This window comes from Rana temporaria, chromosome 13 (genome assembly GCF_905171775.1).
Source record: "Rana temporaria chromosome 13, aRanTem1.1, whole genome shotgun sequence".
NCBI lineage: Eukaryota > Metazoa > Chordata > Amphibia > Anura > Ranidae > Rana > Rana temporaria.
Genome location: NC_053501.1, coordinates 36,638,895 through 36,659,985, shown reverse-complemented (window position 1 = coordinate 36,659,985; position 21,091 = coordinate 36,638,895). Strand labels below are relative to the sequence as shown.

Sequence of the window (21,091 nt, the reverse complement as noted above, 5' to 3'; positions counted from 1 at the left end):
GCGGGAGCTAGTGACTCATCATTGGTATCAGCGGGGGCTAGTGACTCATCATTGGTGTCAGCGGGGGCTAGTGACTCATCATTGGTGTCAGCGGGGGCTAGTGACTCATCATTGGTGTCAGCGGGGGCTAGTGACTCATCATTGGTGTCAGCGGGGGCTAGTGACTCATCATTGGTGTCAGTGGAAGGAGTAGTGCCTCGTATCAGTGTGGGTAGCAGTGCCCTAAGGGTTGCATACAGACAGGCTTGGGGCAGCATTTGGCCCACAGGCCACAGTTTGGAGACCACTGGCTGAGAACTACTACATACTAAACCTGGCATCCATAGTTAGTTTACTGGATCTAGGAATCCAAGACCATTGGCAATCTAGAAGAGACCTACATTTAATTAAATGTTGTTGCCCTAGAGAAATGGCACATTGAGATGTATTTATTTAACAGTCAGTGGCATGGAACCAGTGACCATTAATGTAAAGGTGTATTCCTTTTCATTGACCACCAATTTAGCAATGCATTCTTTCATTTTTTTAAATATTAATACAAAAAATGTGTTGTATAGGACAGGAAAACTTGATTGGTGGTATTCTGTAGACCTAAGTTCTATGGCTGCTTGAGACTCATTCATGAAAGTGAATAGTACTTAATGTTGCATGAATTTTTTTGCTGACAGAGGGATTTTCAGTCAAGAGATTTAATTTATTTTTTTATTTTTTACTTTGAGCCTTTTTTTTATTTTTTTGTGTATCTATAGTATGTTACTGGAGATCTGTTTTAAATACTTCTATGTAAGACTGTTCAGTATTTCTCTGGGTGTGAATGGGTTACGCAGTATTTTTAGACATTCCTGTTTAGGTATGTGTGCTATGTTGTGTGGTGTAATGAAATATTTCTGCGATAAAGCAGTGAAACTCCACAGAGAACAAATGTATGTCCTTTGGCATGTAGCTGTGTTTGCCTAAGTAAGCAACAGTATTTATCTAGTGTAATTACACAACAGAACACTGCAGTGTGTTTTGTATAATGTGCAGCGTTGACAAGCTGTTTGGCTGGTGATATTTTGCCAAAATATGCAAGTTCAAATTCTTCTGTTAGATCATTTTTACTCCTAAAGATTTAATAAATGTGGGGTATTAAAGCCAAAATCCAGGCAGATACAAAAGACACAAATTCATGCAGTTTTTCAATAATGCAGCTTATTTAATACATTTCTATTTTTTAAATGCAGCCGGTGTAAGTACCTGAATTTAAATCGGAACTAAGGTCTGCAATACTTATCTCTCCTTCAGTTAGACGTCCCTCACCTACGCCAGCATCTTCTACTCCCCGTTGGGGCGAAGACCATCATTATCGCTAGTGGCCATAGCAGCTGTTAATGATAATCATAAGAGAATCTGGTAGGCTGGTTGTACCCAAGATGATCTATCGATCAACTTGGTACATTCTGCCTGCCCATAAACGGTTTGAATCTCGGCGGGTTCAGCAGGAACCGGTCGAGATTCGAACTGAGTATGGCCGACCTTGGTGTGAAAATCAAAGCACCACACCAAGGTTAAAGCCTGGTACACACGATAATTTTTTATTTTTTTCGTTTAGCCCAGCAGGCAAAAACGAGAAGCTCCGCTAGAGTTCGCTGTACTAGCTATGAGATTTTAGTACAGTGATCTCCCTGCTGAGCTATTGTGTTCTGACGGGGGGAGCACCCCACGCCAGAACACACCGGTTAGCACTCTCAGCCATCAGCTGCTGGTTCTCTAGCAAGCTTATTCGACAGAAGCTGGCCATGAGATCGGCTTCTGTCAAACAAGGACCCATACACACTGGCCAAATGTCAGATGATATCTACTATACCGACTGATTTCGGCTGATATTCGGCCCATGTGTATGGGGCTTGAGAGTCCATAATAAGGTGTTCTTCCAAACATATATGGCAGATGCTACAGCCAACATGTTTCGAGGGCCACACATTGTCCCTTTCATCAGAGCTTTAATTAAACAGAATCTGCTCATAATTTAATATTTACATTTTGTATTGTGAACACTCAGCCCTATTTCAGCAGCTGATAGGAAACCTAATACATGTTTGTCACAGACATCAATTAGTACCGAAGTATAAAGTGGGGGAAATGATTTTTTGATCCCCTGCAGATTTTGTAAGTTTGCACACTTACAAAGAAATGAAGAATCTATAATTGTATCATAGGTGTATTTTAAATAATAGAGACAGAATATCAATCAAAATTCCATAAAAAAACACATGATTCAAATTTTATAAATTGAGGTTCAGTTCAGTGAGTAAAATACGTATTTGTTCCCCAAGCAAAGCAGGACGTAATACTTGGTGAATAAACCCTTGTTGGCAAGCACAGAGGGAAGACGTTTCTTGTAGTTGGTGACCAGTTTTGCACACATCTCAGGAGGGATTTTGGTTCACTTTTTTTATATAGAGCTCCTCTAAATCCTTAAGGTTTCTTGTCTGTAACTTGGCAACTCTAAGGCCCCGTAGACACACGACCGAGTTTCTCGGCAGAATTCAGCCAGAAACTCGGTTCAGAGCTGAATTCTGCCGAGAAACCCGGCTGTGTGTACACTTTCGGCCGAGGAAGCCGACGAGGACCTCGGCGAGGAAATAGAGAACATGTTCTCTATTTCCTCGTTGTTCTATGGGAGAACTCGGCCCGGGACTGAACACGCCGAGGAACTCGATGTGTTTGGCACGTCGAGTTCCTCGGCCGTGTGTACGGGGCCTAAGTTTAAGCTCCCTCCATACATTTTCTATAGAATTAAGGTCTCGAGGCTGGCTAGGCCACTTCATGACCTTAATGTAATTCTTCTTGAGCCACTCCTTTGTTGCCTTGGCAATATGTTTTGGGTCATTGTCATGCTGAAAGACCCAGCCATAACCCATCTCCAGTGTTCTGGCTGAGGAAAGAAGGTTCTCATAAACTATTTTACAATACATGGCCCCATCCATTGGCCTCAATGCAGCAAAGACAGCCTGTACCTTTAGCAGAGAAACAGCCCCAAAGCATCATGTTTCTACCTGTGCTTGACTGTAGAGATGTGTTCTTGGGCCTCCAAACACAACGGCACATGTACAGTCATGCCAATAAACATCTAAATGATTCAGAGAAGGATTGGGAGGAAGTACTGTGGTTAGATGAGACCAAAATTAAGCTCGTTGGCATAACTTGGCTCCTGTGTTTGGAGGAAGAAAAATGCGAACATCATCCCTACAGTCAAGCATGAAGATGGAAACATGATGCTTTGGGGCTGTTTCCCTTCTAAGGGTACTGTTTGACTTTGCTGCATTGAGAGGCCAATGGGTGGGGCCATGTATTGTAATATCTTGGATGAGAACCTTCTTCCCTCAGCCAGAACACTAAAGATGGGTCATGAATAGGTCTTTCCACATGACCATGACCTTAATCCTTTAGAAAATTTAGGGAGGGAGCTAAAACTTTGAGTTGCCGTGAAAACTTAAGGATTTAGAAAAGATCTGTAAAGAAGAGTCATAGGCACCACATCCAGACAAAATTATTAGATCATTGGAGAGGGGGGAAAAAGGATTTTATCAGTGCAAACAACGAAAAAATAGCAATAAGAAAAGGATTGTCTAATCAGAAATGTATAAAAATACAAAATTGTTTTATTAAATACAGATCAGTAAAAGCACAGATCAAATTAGATAATAACACAGTACGGTGGTCATAGTATGGCAAGTTACGGTTATACTGAAAGGAAGAACTTGCAGAATCCCAACATGTTTCGCAAAATGCACTTCTTCAGGCGAATGCGTTGACCGATCATGCTTTTATAACTATACAGATAAGAAACAACATATGATTAATTATACAAATTCAAAATCAGGTATTATGTACATAGTAACCATAAATAAAGATAATGAGTGACTGGGGTGTCATGAAGGCCAAACAAATGCACGCTTACCCAAACCAAACCGTTGGACCAATTGTCCAAACATCATCCTGGGCGTGAGATCAGGGTGAGAAGCCCCCCCAATGAGGAAGAGGAGCGTTCCGATCACACCACAAAGGACGTATATAAGGGACTGTGTGGACCAAAAAAACAATTAAAGAAAATTGATGAGTATATATAAACACAGCAAAAATAAGGATGCGTGTAAGATTGAAGGCAATAATTATTAAACATGGTACTTACATAAAAGCAAATAATCTGTGTATGAAAGGGGGACACTGCAGTATGGCTAGTCACCAACAGTGCTCAGAAATGTCGATCTGGACACTGTATAGACAAAAAACAAAAAAGACCCTTTTAAAAGTACGCCACTTTCCTCTCCAAGGGGCATACAGCAAACAAAAAATAAATAAAGGTAAACTATCAGATGAAATAAATAATAAAATTAAATCTTTTAAAGTAAGGCAGTTGTGTGTTTTGCAATCACAGAATAGGGAAATGGTTACTAGTGTATCTCTCTATAAATATTTTACAAGAAACCATCTTACCTCTGTGCTTTCCAACAAGGGTTTCTCCACCAAGTACTAAGTCACGTTTTGCTTGGGACTCAAATACTACTTTTACTCATTGAACTGCAACTTTCTTTATTAAAACAAATGCTATAAATTAGGGTATTCTGTATTTGTGTTTTTTCTGTATTTTTGGTTGATATTCTATCTCTATAATTTAAAATACACCTATGATAAAAATTATAGACCCTTCATTTATTTGTAAGTGGGCAAACTTACAAAATTTGCAGGGGATCAAATAATTATTACCCCCACTGTACCTAATCTTCTAGTGCCATCAATCTACTACTTCATGGCTTTGCTGAATGGCAGGGGTTTTATATATCTCAAAACTGGATGGACAAACACAAATCGCTTGGCAGGTGAATCATCTCCCTTAGGTTTATTTTAGCTGTTTACATTGTGTTCAGCTTTAACATTCTACAGAGGTACACTGTAATCAAAATAATATATTAGAGCCCATTCACACCATCACACTAGCACCCCAATGCACCTTGCTGACGGATGTGCATTGCAGTACACAACTGTTCATTGCAGCGCACTGTTTCAAACAAATATACTACTTTAATGCACATATGTGAACAAAATTGCACTAAAGTAGAGCAATAGTATGAATGGGGCACTAATCCCCAAAATATATACTGGGAGCCCACTCTACTTATTCAATGTGGTGCTGTACTGCATCAGTCCCCCCATTGCCTTGGGATGCTGTTCTGATGATCACGGAGATTGTGATGCTGACACATCCTGCAGTCTCCTTGCTGGCACTGGCATATGCATTGGGAGTTTTGTATTTTTTCAGTTTAGGTCACCACTTTATCAACTTGTGCCGGAAATAATTACTTTAATCTTCCTGTCCGCTGGATGTTCAGAAAGGTGTAATTGTCCATGAAAAAGGACAAAATATCTGCTATGCTCAGTTACACAATTTCATTTTTTTTATTATGTTTACACATCTGGTGGCCCAATTGTATTGTAATGTTTCAGTTCTGAAAAGAGCATTACTGGGCTTTATTTTCTAGCATAAATTACATTAAGAAGTATCCACAGTGGGAGCTCTGCTGCATTCTTCAGTACAAATTACATGTCCTTGTCAAAACCTATTTTTTATTATCAAGGCATATTTATAATAAGCAGCTGCATAGAGATGTGTTGGGGGGGAAAAACTAGCGGCCTGCAGACTTTTTCCAATTCAACTTAAGATGAATGTAGTTCATTGTAAAAACAAATCCTAATAAAACAATAGGAATCCGTCCAAAAAAACCTATACCCCTCTGATTTCATAACTTTCTTTCCTGTTAATTTAGAAAGCCCTTATTGGCCACTGAGGGTGCACAGTTCTACCCCCTGGTTCAGTCCATTTGTTTAGTTTGAGTGCTGCAAACTGTGCCCAGGAAGAGTATACAGTGGCTGGGCCCACTTGGAAGAGGTGTTCCCGGGCATGGTTTACTTTATAGTCTGTTAAAGTGTAAGTAAACCCCCCCCCCCTATCATTTTCAGCCAAGGTAGCTGCCATCTTGTCCTCTGTTTGGCCAACTGCCATGATGCTGCACATGTGATCGGTTATGACACCAGCCTTTGGATGGTTTGACAGTTTGGTTGAGAGCACAACCAATGGGAGTAATACATTTCTGGCACGTGCCGGAAACGTAATGGTTTTTGAAACTGGTAAATGGATGGGTTTACTTCCGCTTTAAGGTGCGCTTCAGTGTGACTGAAAACCACGCCTTAGAACAAAGCTCTTTATAGATGAAGAAACACAGAAGAATTTAATTTTAGTCAAGACTATAACCAAATCAAAATTGTATGGCAAAATTAACACTGGTGCAGACCGTTTTGGAAGAGAGGACAATCAAACTCTGTCATAGTCCAGTTCAACTGTGTGCATCCGGAGACCGTATCATTGAAAAAAGGAATGGGAAGTGGGTGCTCTTTTTTGCACCAAAAGTCTAGTCCTTAGTAATGACCTGAAACCAATTTGAAGGAGGCACATTGGGTTTTCTGGCTAATGGATCTAATGACAGACGCCCTGTAGTGTTTTCTGTTAACACAGGGATTTTGGTTTTAAGAGCATAAACTGGTTATCAGGTTTGTTTTAATTAAAAATGGCTGCTTCACAAAATCAAATTAAAATTAATTATATAGCATCATTATATCCTGTGGCCCAGAAGTAATACAATTATTGTAGCGGCGGTATTTTCTGTGTGCACATCATTTCCCACCTAAGGCTCAGAGGACAGCATAGGTGTCCTCTGCTTAATTAATATGCACTGCCTTTTAGACAAAGCATAGGTTACATTGCTGTATAGTAAATTTTAAAAACCTTTATTGCCAAATGTGTATCAGTAGTAAAATAAAAATCTCCCCCATCACTGTACAGTCATTACCTTGTGGTGCCAATGCGTCCTTGCTTCCATTTACCATTATGATGTTTGAAGGGAGGTCACATTTTGTACTCTATACTCCCCATGTGAGAGTGCTCAGGCCTAATGAATTAATGCCAAGACACAGAGCACTGCATTATGGAAGGGTAGTGGATCATACATAGGTGTCCCATACTATGCCAGAGTGGTCATAGTGATGGGTGGAAGGTGGGGTCTAGAGTTGGTGAAGTTTATATACATTTAGACACCACTTGTGTGTGGATTTAAGAAAGCAATACACAGGCAACTTTTTTTTATTTTATTTTTATTATTTTTTTTAATATGAGAGATCTTTCTCACCCCATTCTTGAGTCCTTACAATGATGTCATGGCGGCACTAACCAGACACCAAGTGACTTTTGTGCTTCACTTAGGTGATGCCAAACCAAACAACCCTAAAATCAACATGGCTGACACTCCCCACAAGTAAGAGGATAGATGACGTAATCACGCCCCCTTCATTTTTCTTTGCCGAAGGTGAAAATACAACATAACTGCGTGCTGAAGTTTTGATTATACGGTGTCATTTTACATGCAAAATTTTGGCACAATTCCACTTCTACTTCAAGGGGATTTATGTTGTTTTTAATGTTCAATTTACAGCCTTATTTTAGTTTTTCATCACACTTTAAGAAAGATGAGTGATTATTTAATTTTTGTAGTTTTTAGACTGGCTGACAATACTTGTATATAGCAAGAACCCAGAGTGCTGAATTGTGTTAGAATACATTTTGCCAATTTGCGTAAAATAAAACACAATTTGGGAATTAACATTAAAGATGGTTTTCAAAAAAGAAATATTAATAAAAATGCCATAAAAATACCCCCTATTTTGTAACTGCTTATTGCGATTTTTTTTTTTTTACGAAAAATATGTAGACGAATAGGTATCGGCCTAAACTGAGGAAAAAATGTGTTTTTATATATATTTTTGGGGGATATTTATTATAGCAAAAAGTAAAAAATATAATTTTTTTCTAAATTGTCGCTCTATTTTTGTTTATAGCGCAAAATTAAAAACCGCAGAGGTGATCAAATACCACCAAAAGAAAGCTCTATTTGTGGGAAAAAAAGGACGCCAATTTTGTTTGGGAGCCACGTCGCACGACCGCGCAATTGTCAGTTAAAGCGACGCAGTGCCAAATCGCAAAAAGTGCTCTGGTCTTTGGGCAGCAATATGGTTCGGGGGTTAAGTGGTTAAAGCGGGAGTTCACCCATTTAAAAAAAAAAAAAAAAATCTCCCCTTAGCTTCCTGCTCGTTCGGTCTAGGGGAATCGGCTATTTATATTAAAATATGAGCTGTACTTACCCGTTTTCGAGCTGCATCTTCTTCCGTCGCTTCCGGGTATGGGTCTTCGGGAGCGGGCGTTCCTTCTTGATTGACAGTCTTCCGAGAGGCTTCCGACGGTCGCATCCATCGCGTCACTCGTAGCCGAAAGAAGCCGAACGTCGGTGCGGCTCTATACTGCGCCTGCGCACCGACGTTCGGCTTCTTTCGGAAAATCGTGACGCGATGGATGCGACCGTCGGAAGCCTCTCGGAAACCTGTCAATCAAGAAGGAACGCCCATTCCCGAAGCCCATACCCGGAAGCGACGGAGAGGATGCGTCTCGTAAACGGGTAAGTACTGCACATATTTTAAAATAAATAGCCGATTCCCCTAGTAATAACGAGCAGGAATCTAAGGGGGAAAAGTGCCCTCTAAGGGTGAACCCCCGCTTTAAGGATTAGCAAAGAGTTTTTGGCCCCTCCCTCTTGCCAAGTGCCCCCACAGAAAGCAGCTTGCTATGGGGGCACCTGGCCTGAGCCGCTGTCCTGTGTGTCCATTCAGACACAGAGCCACGGCTCAGCCCCGCCCCTCTCTTTTCTCATTGGCTCACTGACTTGGTTGACAGCAGCGGGAGCCAACGGTCCAAGCTGCTGTGTCTCAGCCAATCAGGAGGGAGAGTGCCAGACAGCCGAGACCCTCGCGCAAAATCGCTGGATTGAGATGAGGCTCAGGTAAGTAGGAGGTGGCTGATGCACACTGAAGGTTTATTTTTGGTAATGCATTGAACGCTATGTGCAAGTACATTGGCTATAACAGAGAGGTGTTCAGATCTAACAAAAGGAAAAAAAAAAGGTTTACATGTTGGCTGTAATAAAACTGTGTTCAGATCCATGAAAGAAAAAGACTCGTGCTGCTTTCAGAGCCAGAAAAAAAAAAAGCGGTACACATTGGCTATAATTCAGCTGTTTAGATCCATAAAAAAAGTATACATTGGCTATTTTGGTTATAATAAAGCTGTGTTCAGATTGGCTATAATGGGGGGGTAGTGTTTAAATCTGAAAAAAAATCTTGCGCATTTGAATTTCACTTTTTGTACCCATATGCATGAGCCCCTATGCATGGAGAAGTCCATGAATCTGGTTACTGGGGGGACCAATACAGACCATTTTTATTTAAAGCATTGGAAGACATTGGACCCAAATGTGCCTTTTTTTTCCCTGGGAAAGAACAGAGTAGCCTTTCTAGAACACAAGATAGTTTTTGTTTGTTTAAAGTAAACAGATCTTGAAGCACTAAAGTTGTGCTAGAGCGTGCTACGGAAATTAAACACCTAAGGGATTATTTCATAAACTGCCATTGTTTTCAGTGATTAGACCTTGCTGGCTTTGATCTTAATGTGTTCCACCGCCCTCCCCCACCTCTACAAACGCCCCTCAGCCATTAACATCTGCCAAGAACAACAGACATGTATATATCCAGTGCCAATGTATACAGAGTAACAAAGCAATATTCCCTGCTGTGTTGCAAATAACGTGTTTCTACAAACACATGAATAGATAAATGATATGTACTTAAAGAGATGATATCGTCCCATTCGTGTTTTTTTTTTTGTTTTTTTTTTTCGAAATCTTTTCTTGCTATATCGGTTTGTTTGCTGCTAAAAAAAAAAAAAATCCCATGTCTGCTTATCACCACCCTGAATTTCAGGGCCTGCTTTAGATTAAAAAATTCTTTGCTATTTACATCATTTTGAATTATTATAATAGGCTCTTTCATACTAAATGAGACACTTGAAGTAAATGTACTGTATTAAAATCTTTTTTATTTTAACCGGTTTATGTAGCTAATGCTCAATACGAACTATTCGCTCCTTCGCGAGAGGACACGTAGTTAGTCTGACAGAGCTCTGGATTTAGTCGAATATGTTAATGACCACTCCACTAGATGTTGCTTACAAGGATGGTCCTGCATGTATACATGTATTGAAAATGTCTAAATAATTAGAAAGTTCGGAGTTCCACCAAAAAATTGAGCTTTAGCTTTTCCAGTTCCTCTCCCCTCTGGTGTCACATTTGGTACCTTTCAGAGGGGAGCTGATACCTGTCTAATGCAGGTATTTGCTCCCACTCCTGGCGATAGATTGCCACATCCGCCCCCCTCCTCTGCGCCCCCCACACTGTCTTCTGGGAGACACACAGGTCCCAGAACACAGCAGGGACCAGTGACGCGCATGTGCCGTAGGGAACCAGGCTGTGAAGCCACAAGGCTTCACTTCCTGATTCCCTTACTGAAGATGGCGGCACCTCCACCCAGGAGCCGAGGGACAGATCGGTTTCGGGTGCTGACATCGCTGGATCCCTGGACAGGTAAGTGTCCTAATATTAAAAGTCAGCAGCTGCCATATTTGTAGCTGCTGACCTTTAATAAAAAAAATTTGGGGCGGAACTCCGCTTTAGGCTAGATTCACACTGCTGCGATTTTACCGTGATTTTGCGGCTGCGATTTTGCTGAGATTTCGGACGCGATTTAAGAGACATCTGTCCAGGGTTCAATGTAAATCGCGGCCCAAAATCGAAAAAAGTAGTACAGGAACTACTTTTGAAATCGGTGCAGCGCCGCAGATGCCGCGTCGCACCGATTAGGACGGTGCCATTGCCGGCAAATGCCGCCGATTTGACGTGAAATCGCATCTCAAATAGAATCTCAAATCGTACCAAATCGTACCCAGTGTGAACCTGGGCTTAAAGCTGAACTGCAGACAGACAGTAAAACTACATATATGGGACTTGTTTTATCTGTCAAGTGATTTATTTTTTCTTCTGTCCATGCATTACTGATGTTTACACAGCTCTACCTAGCAGGGCAGAAGGCCTGAATCTTGTCTGCTGCAGATCAGATGAGCTGGCCATACACTGGTAGAATTGAATTAGAACATTTTAATTTTCTGAACATTCGTTTGATTTTCCAGCCATTAGGGGGGTCAAACTGACTTTCGTTTTTCAACTGCAGTGACAAGAAAATCGGAGCAACAGGATGGTAACCTTTTTTGGTTTTCAAACAAATTTCTAACCGTGAATGAGGTTTTCGTTCAGAAAGTCCATTCACTTTTCAACTTGAATGTTAAAAGCAAACAAAATGTTGAAGTTCAAACAACATTCATCAAGTCATCGAATGTACAGTGCCATAAAAAAGTATTCATACCTCCTTGAAATGTTCCACATTTTGTCATGTTACATCCAAAAACGTAAATGTATTTTATTTTTTTGTAATAGACCAACTCAAAGTGGCGCATAATTGTGAAGTGGAAGAAAAATGATAAATGGTTTTCAATTTTTTTTTTACAAATATCTGAAAAGTATGGCGTGCATTTGTATTAAGTCAATACTTTGTAGAACCACAAGTCTTTTTGGGGTGTCTCTATCAGTTTTACACATCTAGAGTGAAATTTTTGCTCATTCTTTTTTGCATAATAGCTCAAGCTCTGTCAGATTGGATGGAGAGCGTCTGTAAACAGCAATTTCCAAGTCTTGCCACAGATTCTCAATTGGATTTAGGTCTGGACTTTGACTGGGCCATTCTAACACATGAATATGCTTTGATCTAAACCATTCCATTGTAGCTCTGGTTGTATGTTTAGGGTCGTTGTCCTGCTGGACAGTGAAAGGGAAAACGCACTGATGAGCTGGTGTCTTTGTCACTCTCCTCCTGTCAGCATGTTCTTGTTGGTACATAAGCATTGCAGTACAACTGATTGGATCCTTCTACTGCTTCTCGCTCCCCAGTCTGAGCTCTGCTGTATAAGGACTGCAAGAGGCTCATACTGGAGCAAATTCAGCTACTTGCTTGCCTTTGAATAAATCAATTTGCCAATTTGTGTAAAGGATCTGTATTGTCTAAACATTGCTGGGATGTGACAAGGCTTTCAGCAGTGTAAAGAGTGGCCCCCACCCTATCTGCGTTATGTACTTTGCCTGTAGGCCTTGTACTAGACAATGGATATTCTAACGTGTGAACCTGGGAATTTATAACGTGGCAAATGTTGAGCAGTTCAGTACTGACATGGACAAGTTCAGTATTGTGGTTGGCAGATGAATGTTTTGTATGTGTGTGCAAGAGAATACATGTTACTACAAATATTAAGTCGCCCTTTTAGATATTTTTTTTGGTGGATTTAAAGCCTTTTGATGTATTTTAACAAAGGACGACCATTAATGGCCACTGGCAAAAAAAGACCTGTATATTGATAACTGTGGTTAATAATATAATGACATTGTTCCATGTGTTCTTTCCATATTTTTTTAATATCTTTATTTTTATCAATAAATATATCAGGCACAGTTGTCAGATACAATATTTTTTTCTTATAATGGGGGAAAAAGATGCTTTGTCTTTTGGAAAACAGATTTAAACTATGGGAATAAAAAGTGACCTCTATGAGCACACCTATAGGTTTTTTCAAGCTCCTGTTACTTTAGCTGGGCAGACGACTTTATTTGCAGTTTTCCGTGAATGGACCCATGTGTCTGTAAATATGAAAACGAAGCATACTTAAGAACATGTGAAATAGTTTTTAGTAAATATCTTTATTTTTATCAGTAAATATGTTGCACACAGTTGTCAGATGCAATATTTTTGTGATGGTGACAAAAAGTACATCTTTGCACTACGCTGTGTGTGCAATGCACATTTCCCCACTTTTAATCCCTTTTATTTAAAGCTGCAGGTACAGTAAAAATAACTGTTGATCCTGACAGAAAACCATTCAGCTCCCAACTTCCTGTTGGCTGATATTGCTGCCTTTGCTCCATTGAAATTTCAAGAAGCTTTATATGCCCTGCCTGAGTTCCCTTATGTTGGACTACAGAACTCTGCCTACCCCATCCCTCCCTGGCCCTCTCCAGATACATCCAGCAAAACAATGTTGCTGCTTAGAATTCCATGAGCCTGCGCACATACTGGGCCGGATTCAGATACATTTGATGTATCTATCCGGCGGCGTAGCGTTTCCTCTTTACACTACGCCACCGCAAATATTATGGGCAAGTGCCATATTCAGAAAGCACTTTCTCCATAATATGCGCCGGCGTAGCGTAAAGTGCCCGGCGGAAGCCCGCGCAATTCAAATTGCTGAAGTGGGGGCGTGATTCATGTAAATGAATCATGGCCCTATGTAATTGACGTTTTTTTTGGACGGCGCATGCGCCGTCCGTGGACGTTCCCAGTACGCATGCGCGAAATCACTACGCTTTTTGTCAATGTGAACGTAACTAACGTCGAGCCCCATTCCCAAACGATTTACGCAAACGACGTAACCGACAAACAATTTGACGCTGTCCCGACGTCCATACTTAACATTGGCTACGCCTCCTATAGCAGGGGTAACCTTACGCCGCTATAACGCTAACGCAAACGACGTAAACTGCGACGCGCCGACGCAAGTACGTTCGGGAATCGGCGTAAATAGCTCATTTGCATATGTTACGTGAAAACCGCCGTAAGCGTCACCTAGCAGCTAGCGTAAATATGCAACTAAGATACGACGGTGTAAGCGAATTACGCCACTCGTATCTTAGGAGAAAGCCGGCGTATCTTCTTTTCTGAATAGCAAGAAAAGATACGCCGGCTATTCTTAGTATTTACGCAGCGTATCTCTTGATACGCTGACGTAAATTATTTTTGAATCCGGCCCAGAGTGTGTAAATCAAGGGCCCTTGGGAAATGTAGTTGTGGCCAATGACAATAGCTGATAGGATACCATTCTGTTCTCTCCTCCCAGCAGCTACCCCTGCAAGAATTTTACAAGCCTGGTAATGACACAAAAGCAAGTTATTAAAAAATAAAAAATAAATCTCACTAAAGAAACAATATATATGAAAATAATTTAATGCTGGGGAATGCTGTAGAGGGGGAGAGAGAGGTTTCAGTCACACCAATACAATTCCTTGATGTACAGACATTTCTCTTTAGTTTTGGATGGGAGGGAGGATGTATTGGAACCCTAGATTTATATTTCTGTCTGTGTCACCCCTATTTTTTCCTGGTTGCGTTTTTACAGTGATAAAATGTGATGGGAAAAGAAAACACTTTACAGTGACTGCCCCTCAAAATCTCTTTTGGTAATCTTACAAAGAGGGTCACCTATTTCCGTGACAACTGGCAAATTACAATCTGTTAAATTATTATTATTGACGATTTATATAGCGACAAGAGTTAATGCAGAGATTTACAATGTAGAGGGGAGACAGCACAATTACAGTAAAGTTCAATACAGAAGGTACAGGAGGGCCGTTTTCATAGAGCTTAAATTCTAAAGGGAGGGGAGGTGGTACAAATGGAACTAGCTGCAGAGCATGATTAGATGGGGTGGATACATTTGAGGATACATTTAGCCAATGGATACATTTGAGGATACATTTAGCCAATGGATACATTTGAGGATACATTTAGCCAATGGGACACAAGCATCATAAAATTAATTACAGGGGCTTTAACTCTTCCCTGCTCTATCCAAAGCTCAAGAACAAAATTGGCTTTACATAGACTGGAGTAATATAAAGGCAGAATAAAAAACAAACCTGTACACTTACCTGCTCTGTGTAATGGTTTTGCACAGGGAAGCCCCAATCTTCCTCTTCTTGGGTTCCCTGCTGATGTTCCTGGCCACTCCATCCTGCCGAGTGCACCCATAGCAAGCAGCTTAGTATGGAGGTACCTGAGTAGGCTTGCTCCAGAGCCACTGTTCTGTGTGTCTATTCATACACGAAGCATGACTCGGCCACGCCTCTGCTCTCTCCTCGGCTCACTGGCTGTGATTAAGGCCAATGGCACCTGCTGTCTCAGCCAATGAGAAGGAAGAGACCCACCCTGGAGAGCCGCTGCTCTTGTGCATGTTTCTGGATCGGGATGGGGCTCAGGTAAGTATTAGGGAGGTTGGGTGGCTACTGCACACTGAAAGTTTTTTTTTTTTTTTTTTTTTTTTATACCTAGAATGCATGAAGGTAAAAGACCTTCAGCCTTTTACAACCACTTTTTAAGTATTATTTATTTTTCCCTAAATGACTAATTGGAACTCTGGTCTAGTTAAAATCGGGAGATGGTGTTTCTTATGTCCATACAAATCTATTCTGTTTTTTTTTTTGGTTTTTTTTTAGACCAATACCACCCTTTATTTTAGTTTTGGATGGGTTATTTCGCATGAAGACTTTGACTTCTCGGTGCTCTGTGACAAAGCTGTGACAACAGTGTCACTTTCTTGTAGCTAAATTTCTCCATTGTTAAATGTGTTGTGTGATCCTTGGGGTTGTACATGATCTTCATTTGACTTGGTCGGGGCTGTAAGCCGGTCATGGTATTCTTACATTGATATCTTCCCACTGGATTCATGAAACAGATGCCAGTTTGGAATTTGTTTTGTGTAAAGTTGATCTTTTACATTAAATAGAGCCTGTCGCCATTTAAAGATTGCAGTTATCAAAATTTTCAAAAAAATCTAGTTTTTATACTGTTAGTTTTTTCCTTTTGCTTGTAAGCCTTGAAGCTTGCTAAGGAATTTGAGTATTCTAGAAAGAGTACATTTTGTAGCAATACCCCCTCCCGCCTTGCATGTCATGGCCCTTCTCTTCTGAGAAGGTCTTATTACTGCCTGTGCTGGTCCAGCTCCTCTCCCCCTACCCTACCTCCCCATATCACTGTGTATATAGCCACTGGGGAAGGAAGAAAGGGAAATACTAGCAGGGGTGTCCAAACTCCATTTCAACACAGGCCATATCGGCATTATGGTTGCCCTCAAAGGGCCGGTTGTATCTGAGGACTAGAATTCCAGAGCACCCCCTTCCCCTTACATTAGATGTCAACAGACCCCCACCATCCTATACATCGGTGCACCCCCCCCCCCCCAATCAACCTTGTACTACTGCAAAGCTAGGAAGCAGAAATTGCAGGATCTGGAGGAGGGCCAGGGGAAGGCTGGAGTCAGCTGCCAGAGTCTGCTGAATGCAGAGATTAGGGGATGTGGAGATGAGGGGGTACTTTGGCTGCACAGAATGGCACCAGATCTGTAGGATGAGTTCTGCCCTTCTCTCTCTGCTACTGACTGCGTGGCTTCAGGGAGAAGCACAGGATCTGACGGAGGAGTTCTGTCCTGTCTGCTGCTGAATGCCGAGACATGGTGGGCTTGGAGACGAGGGGGTGCTGCAGTTCCAGGAGAGATGTAAGGGCCAGATGAAATGGCCTGGAGGGCCAGATTCCCTTGTATTTGACACATGTGCTATGGAGTATCACTTGAAAGATGGCTTTCAGTCTGCCAGATCGGTTGTCATCATTTACAAGATGGCAAGTCCAGCAGCAGTCTTGGGCCTTGGATATTTACACACAGGAAGCTTTTACAGATTATTACCATGTTTTATAATATTTAAATGCACATATAATCTTATGGGAAGATTGTTGTTGAAATGAATGGTCTGGAGATAGTCTCTATTGTTAATACATATAGTTGTCCAATGCAACTCTTCTATCATGTTCATTGTTGGGTACATGTCATTGTAGCATGCTGTTGATGGTCCTGTGCTGTGACACGCATTACTCTCTTTATACAAGCTCTGCTGTTTGCATTCTTGCAGGCTGAAACTGTCGAATGATGAAATCAAGCGTGCCATGTTGTCAATGGATGAACAGGAAGACCTTCCAAAAGACATGTTGGAACAGGTGAGGGCGATACTGATGCTGATTATCTGTCTTTTCAATGCTGACCTTTCCTTCAGAGGGGATGACAGACACCTCCAGCCATGTCACCTCTTATCCCGAGACATTACCTCTCTGAAACCAAATAGTGACAGATGAGCCGTAGATAATTGCACAATGTCAAGATGTTGGAGAATTTCAGCTTTGTGCAGTATCAAGTTCTGCTTTTATGTTACATAACGGGTGAATGGTAGAACAGTTAATTTAGTGAAATATTAAGAGTTGCAGCGTTTGCAGTGAACAGTATTTTGGAAACTGAATCACATTATGTTTTGTGTAGTTTTAAGCTAGCTGAGCATGCTACTGTTGCTTTTAAAACAGACCTTATATGAAAATACAAGGTCTGCTTTGCAGGACAGCTATTGCCACTGAAGAAATAAAATAAAAATAAAATAATCTGCCACATGGCACAAAAAAACTTGCTTTGGCCCCAGTTTTTAACCCCCCCCCCCCCCTTTGAACGCACCATTGACGGTGCCTAAAAACCTAAAAATTCCTCAAGAATTTACTCCTGCAATGTGCTGAGGTGGAGGGCTGTCGTGCAAGGGTACTAGGTTGTTGAATAGGACAAGAAGTGAAGGTAACATAAAAAAAAATTGGTAACATAATTATTAAAGATACACAAAGATATTCAATCTGTCAAAGAGAAATATAAATGGCAGGTTAATTGCAGATAGATGATAGGTCGCCCATGGAAAGGTAGTGAGTGAGTGAGAAACTTTTATATAGCGCAACACATGCAAACTGAATCGCCTCTGGGTGCTTGGTATCCATTCCCTGGGCCCTCAGAAGAGATGGGTCTTGATCTTTCTCCTGAAGGCCAGGTGGTTTACCTCCAATCGGATGGTGGTTGGTAGAGCGTTCCATAGTCTGGGTCCTTGGACCGCAAATCTTCGTTCTCCTTTGGACTTGTATCTGGCTTTGGGTATCTGGAGTAGATTTTGGTTGGTTGATAGCAGACGACTTATGTCGTTCTTTTTGTTAGTGTCCCTTTTGCCTTTAACACAGTGCATTTAAGGCCATGACTGGTGGGCCTAGGGCTTTTAGATTAGGGCTTGGAAGAGGAGGAACATAGGCAGGGCTGTGTTTAACATAATGGTATTTATGGGCTGGTTCCTAGGGAAGCAGGCGAAAGGGAAGGTGGAGTTGGCATTCAGTCTCAAAATTACAAATCATGATCGTTTTCATCTCATCACCCCTGGAAATATATGGCTGAATTGAGCAACTTTAACTGTAGGTGAAAGTGTGTGCAATAGCTGTTGGGATGGGTCTAAAGCAGTATTCTCCAAACTGCGGCCTGGGGGCCAGATGTGGCCCTTTGCTAGCCTTTATCTGGCCCTTGGGGTACTATTCCTCCCACTGACACCAACAAGAAGGCACCATTTCTTCCACTGATAGCAATGATGGGATACTATTCCTCATACTAATACGGGCACTACTCCTCCTACTGACCACAAACCTTGAGGCCCTCATTTATTCTCACTGACACCGGGCCTGGGACATTTTCTGCCCATGCTGCCCACAATCCGGCCCTCCTAAAGTCTGAAGGACAATAAACTGGCCCTTTGTTTGAAAAGTTTGGAGACCCCTTGTCTAAAGGACTTACTTGTCGATCAAGAAGCAAAAAATCATCTTTTCAGTTGGTATGTTGTACAATTAAAAGTGGCTGCAAATCTATGAAGCAACCAGCATGCATTCACCGATGCATGTTCTAGCATTGGCTGTTGGCACAATAATCACATGGCACATGGGTCAGAGCTTTTATAAAAGAATGTTGTTATTCACATATGCAAAGCAGCAGTATGGTATTTAAATACCACCCTGAGCACAGTTAGACCCCAAAAATTGATGCTCAGTCATAGTTCACTGAGCAAGTTGGATGCGGGTGGGTGAAATAGGAATGTGTAAAAATTACTAGTTTAATACATTATAGATGCAGGAAAATGCATCTGCAGGAAGTATAGGCTTTGAACATTGGTGTCTACGTTTTTCATTGAGAAGTATTCTGTGAAATCTTTGCAGCTCCTGAAGTTTGTTCCAGAAAAGAGTGACATTGACTTGCTGGAGGAGCACAAACATGAGCTGGATCGTATGGCCAAAGCGGACCGATTCCTCTTCGAGATGAGCAGGTTTGTGTTTTTCCGCCACATTCTTTGAAGAGGTCATCTTTCACAAGTTCAGCTGTCTGTTAATTTATGGCACTGAAAGCTTCTTGTAGGATTCTAGTCTAGTATTGACATCTTTCTGAACTGTATTGTTCATTCATTATCCCTTTCATTACCTGAGGTCACTGAAGTCTAGATGACTAGGCCAAATTTAGCATCATAAGCATGTGTAATTTACCTCAACTGTAACTGACTCATTTTCCCACCTCATTTTCCAGAATTTGATCACCGGTTTCAGAATTAATAAATGGAACATGCCTACTAAAATGAAGACTGACCTGAGCATGTAAAGGAATCTTTAGGAGTCCATTCACACCAAATGTGGTGGGACTGTGTTGGGCAGCTATTCCAGCGCAGTCCCAACGCGTGAGAAGGCAAAATGTCTGGTCTCACTCACTTTGTTGCGGATGTGTGTAGGCGGTATGCGATGTAAATATGTAGTACTTTTTCTGCGCAGTGTGAGGCAGTCCACAGTCTCGCACCATGTGGCTAACAATTCAAATTTTATGAGATGTCTGTTTTTTTTTTTTTTTTTTTTTTAAAAGGTACGACCCCATAGTTTTTATGTTGATATAGTGACACAGTCTTGGAAGTAGAAGAAATATGCAGATTAGGAGCCATGACCTAAAGGCCCGTACACACGATCGGATATTCCGACAACAATTGTCCGATGGACGTGTTTTGTCAGATAATCTGACAGTCTGTATGCTCCATCGGACAATTGTTGTCGGAATTTCCGACAACAAATGTTGGATGGTCATGCTCTCAAATTGTCCGACAACAAATGTGTTCTGTCGGATTATACGACTGCGTGTACACAAGTCCATCGGACTAAAATCCAAAGTACAAACACGCATGCTCCGAACCAATGCTAACCATCAGCCAGCATTAGCAGACGTTGCCCAAAGCGTGGCGCTAAACAGCTTAAAAACCATGTAGTTTGGTGTATGTTGGCTGAAAATATTCTGCCTTCTGTATACAGAACAAGTTCACGGACACTGCCCTTCGGACAAAAATCCACGGATTTGTCCGATTTTGTGTGAGCCTGAAATTGTGATCGCGGCTGCGAAGTCGCGGTAAAATCGCACGATTTTGAAGTCGCAGTAGTGTGAACCGGTCCCAAGTTCAATTCCTCTTGTCTGAATCATGCAAGCCATTGACTCAGGAAGCAGTGACGCCATTGTTTCAAAATGGCAACCAAAAAACTAGTAATTTTAGAAGGAAATGTTAGCAGTGGTAACCGTCATACCACTTTGGCACTGGTTTCTAACTTGGAGATCTTGTATAATGAAATTTTCATAAAAAACTGTGCGTATGTATAATATACTGTGTATAAATAGTTTTGTGTTTGAGATCTTTCCTTTGCGGAGTTCAGAAGTGATGAGCAAAAAAAAAAAATTTGATGCAACACAGGCTGACTCAGCTTGTCTCTGCATATTATTTTTCCAGCCCAGACGAGTCTCGGCTGCTCATCAATGCAGTATGTTTTATGACCTGTTTTATAGAGTGAAACAAGATTCATAATTCAAGCTATTGGCTTATACAAATGTTCTATATGTACAGTGTTCACTGCGGTTTACTATGGTCAGGCTCCAGATGATTAAAGGGAAGTTGGGATGTGCAGAGCTGACCATTAAAGATTTTTTTTCTTCTTTTTTTTTTTTAATTCCCCATTTTTTTTTATAATGGAGTTGGGTTGTGTGTATGTGGGGGGCAGTTGGTAGTGTGTGTGTGTGTGAAGAAACCTTTAGTGACATGCTTGCTTGTCATACTTTGGAAAATGTAAACATTTGACCTACTTTAGATCAAAAATTTTCATTTTCCAAAGCATTGACTAATCACATTTTCCCAGGATCAGTCAGCTAGAGCTATCTGCACTGGGGTGCGGAAAACTGTTGACGACAGCAGGATTATCACCCGACCAGTTAAAGGGTCACTAAAGGAAAAAAATGTTTTGCCTAAAATTAATGTCTGCAAGGTAGACAGACAGAATA

General features: G+C 41.2%; 1 protein-coding gene across 4 annotated transcripts in view; it reads left to right on the top strand.

The window, feature by feature from the left end:
- DAAM1 (dishevelled associated activator of morphogenesis 1) overlaps nt 1-21,091 on the top strand; it is a 232,703-nt gene that overhangs the window by 177,964 nt on the left and 33,648 nt on the right. For all 4 annotated transcript variants that reach the window (XM_040332233.1, XM_040332231.1, XM_040332232.1 and 1 more), the window contains 2 exons: nt 16,812-16,896; nt 18,955-19,061. In XM_040332233.1, the coding sequence (XP_040188167.1) occupies nt 16,812-16,896; nt 18,955-19,061 (192 nt within the window). The remainder of the gene's footprint in view (nt 1-16,811; nt 16,897-18,954; nt 19,062-21,091) is intronic.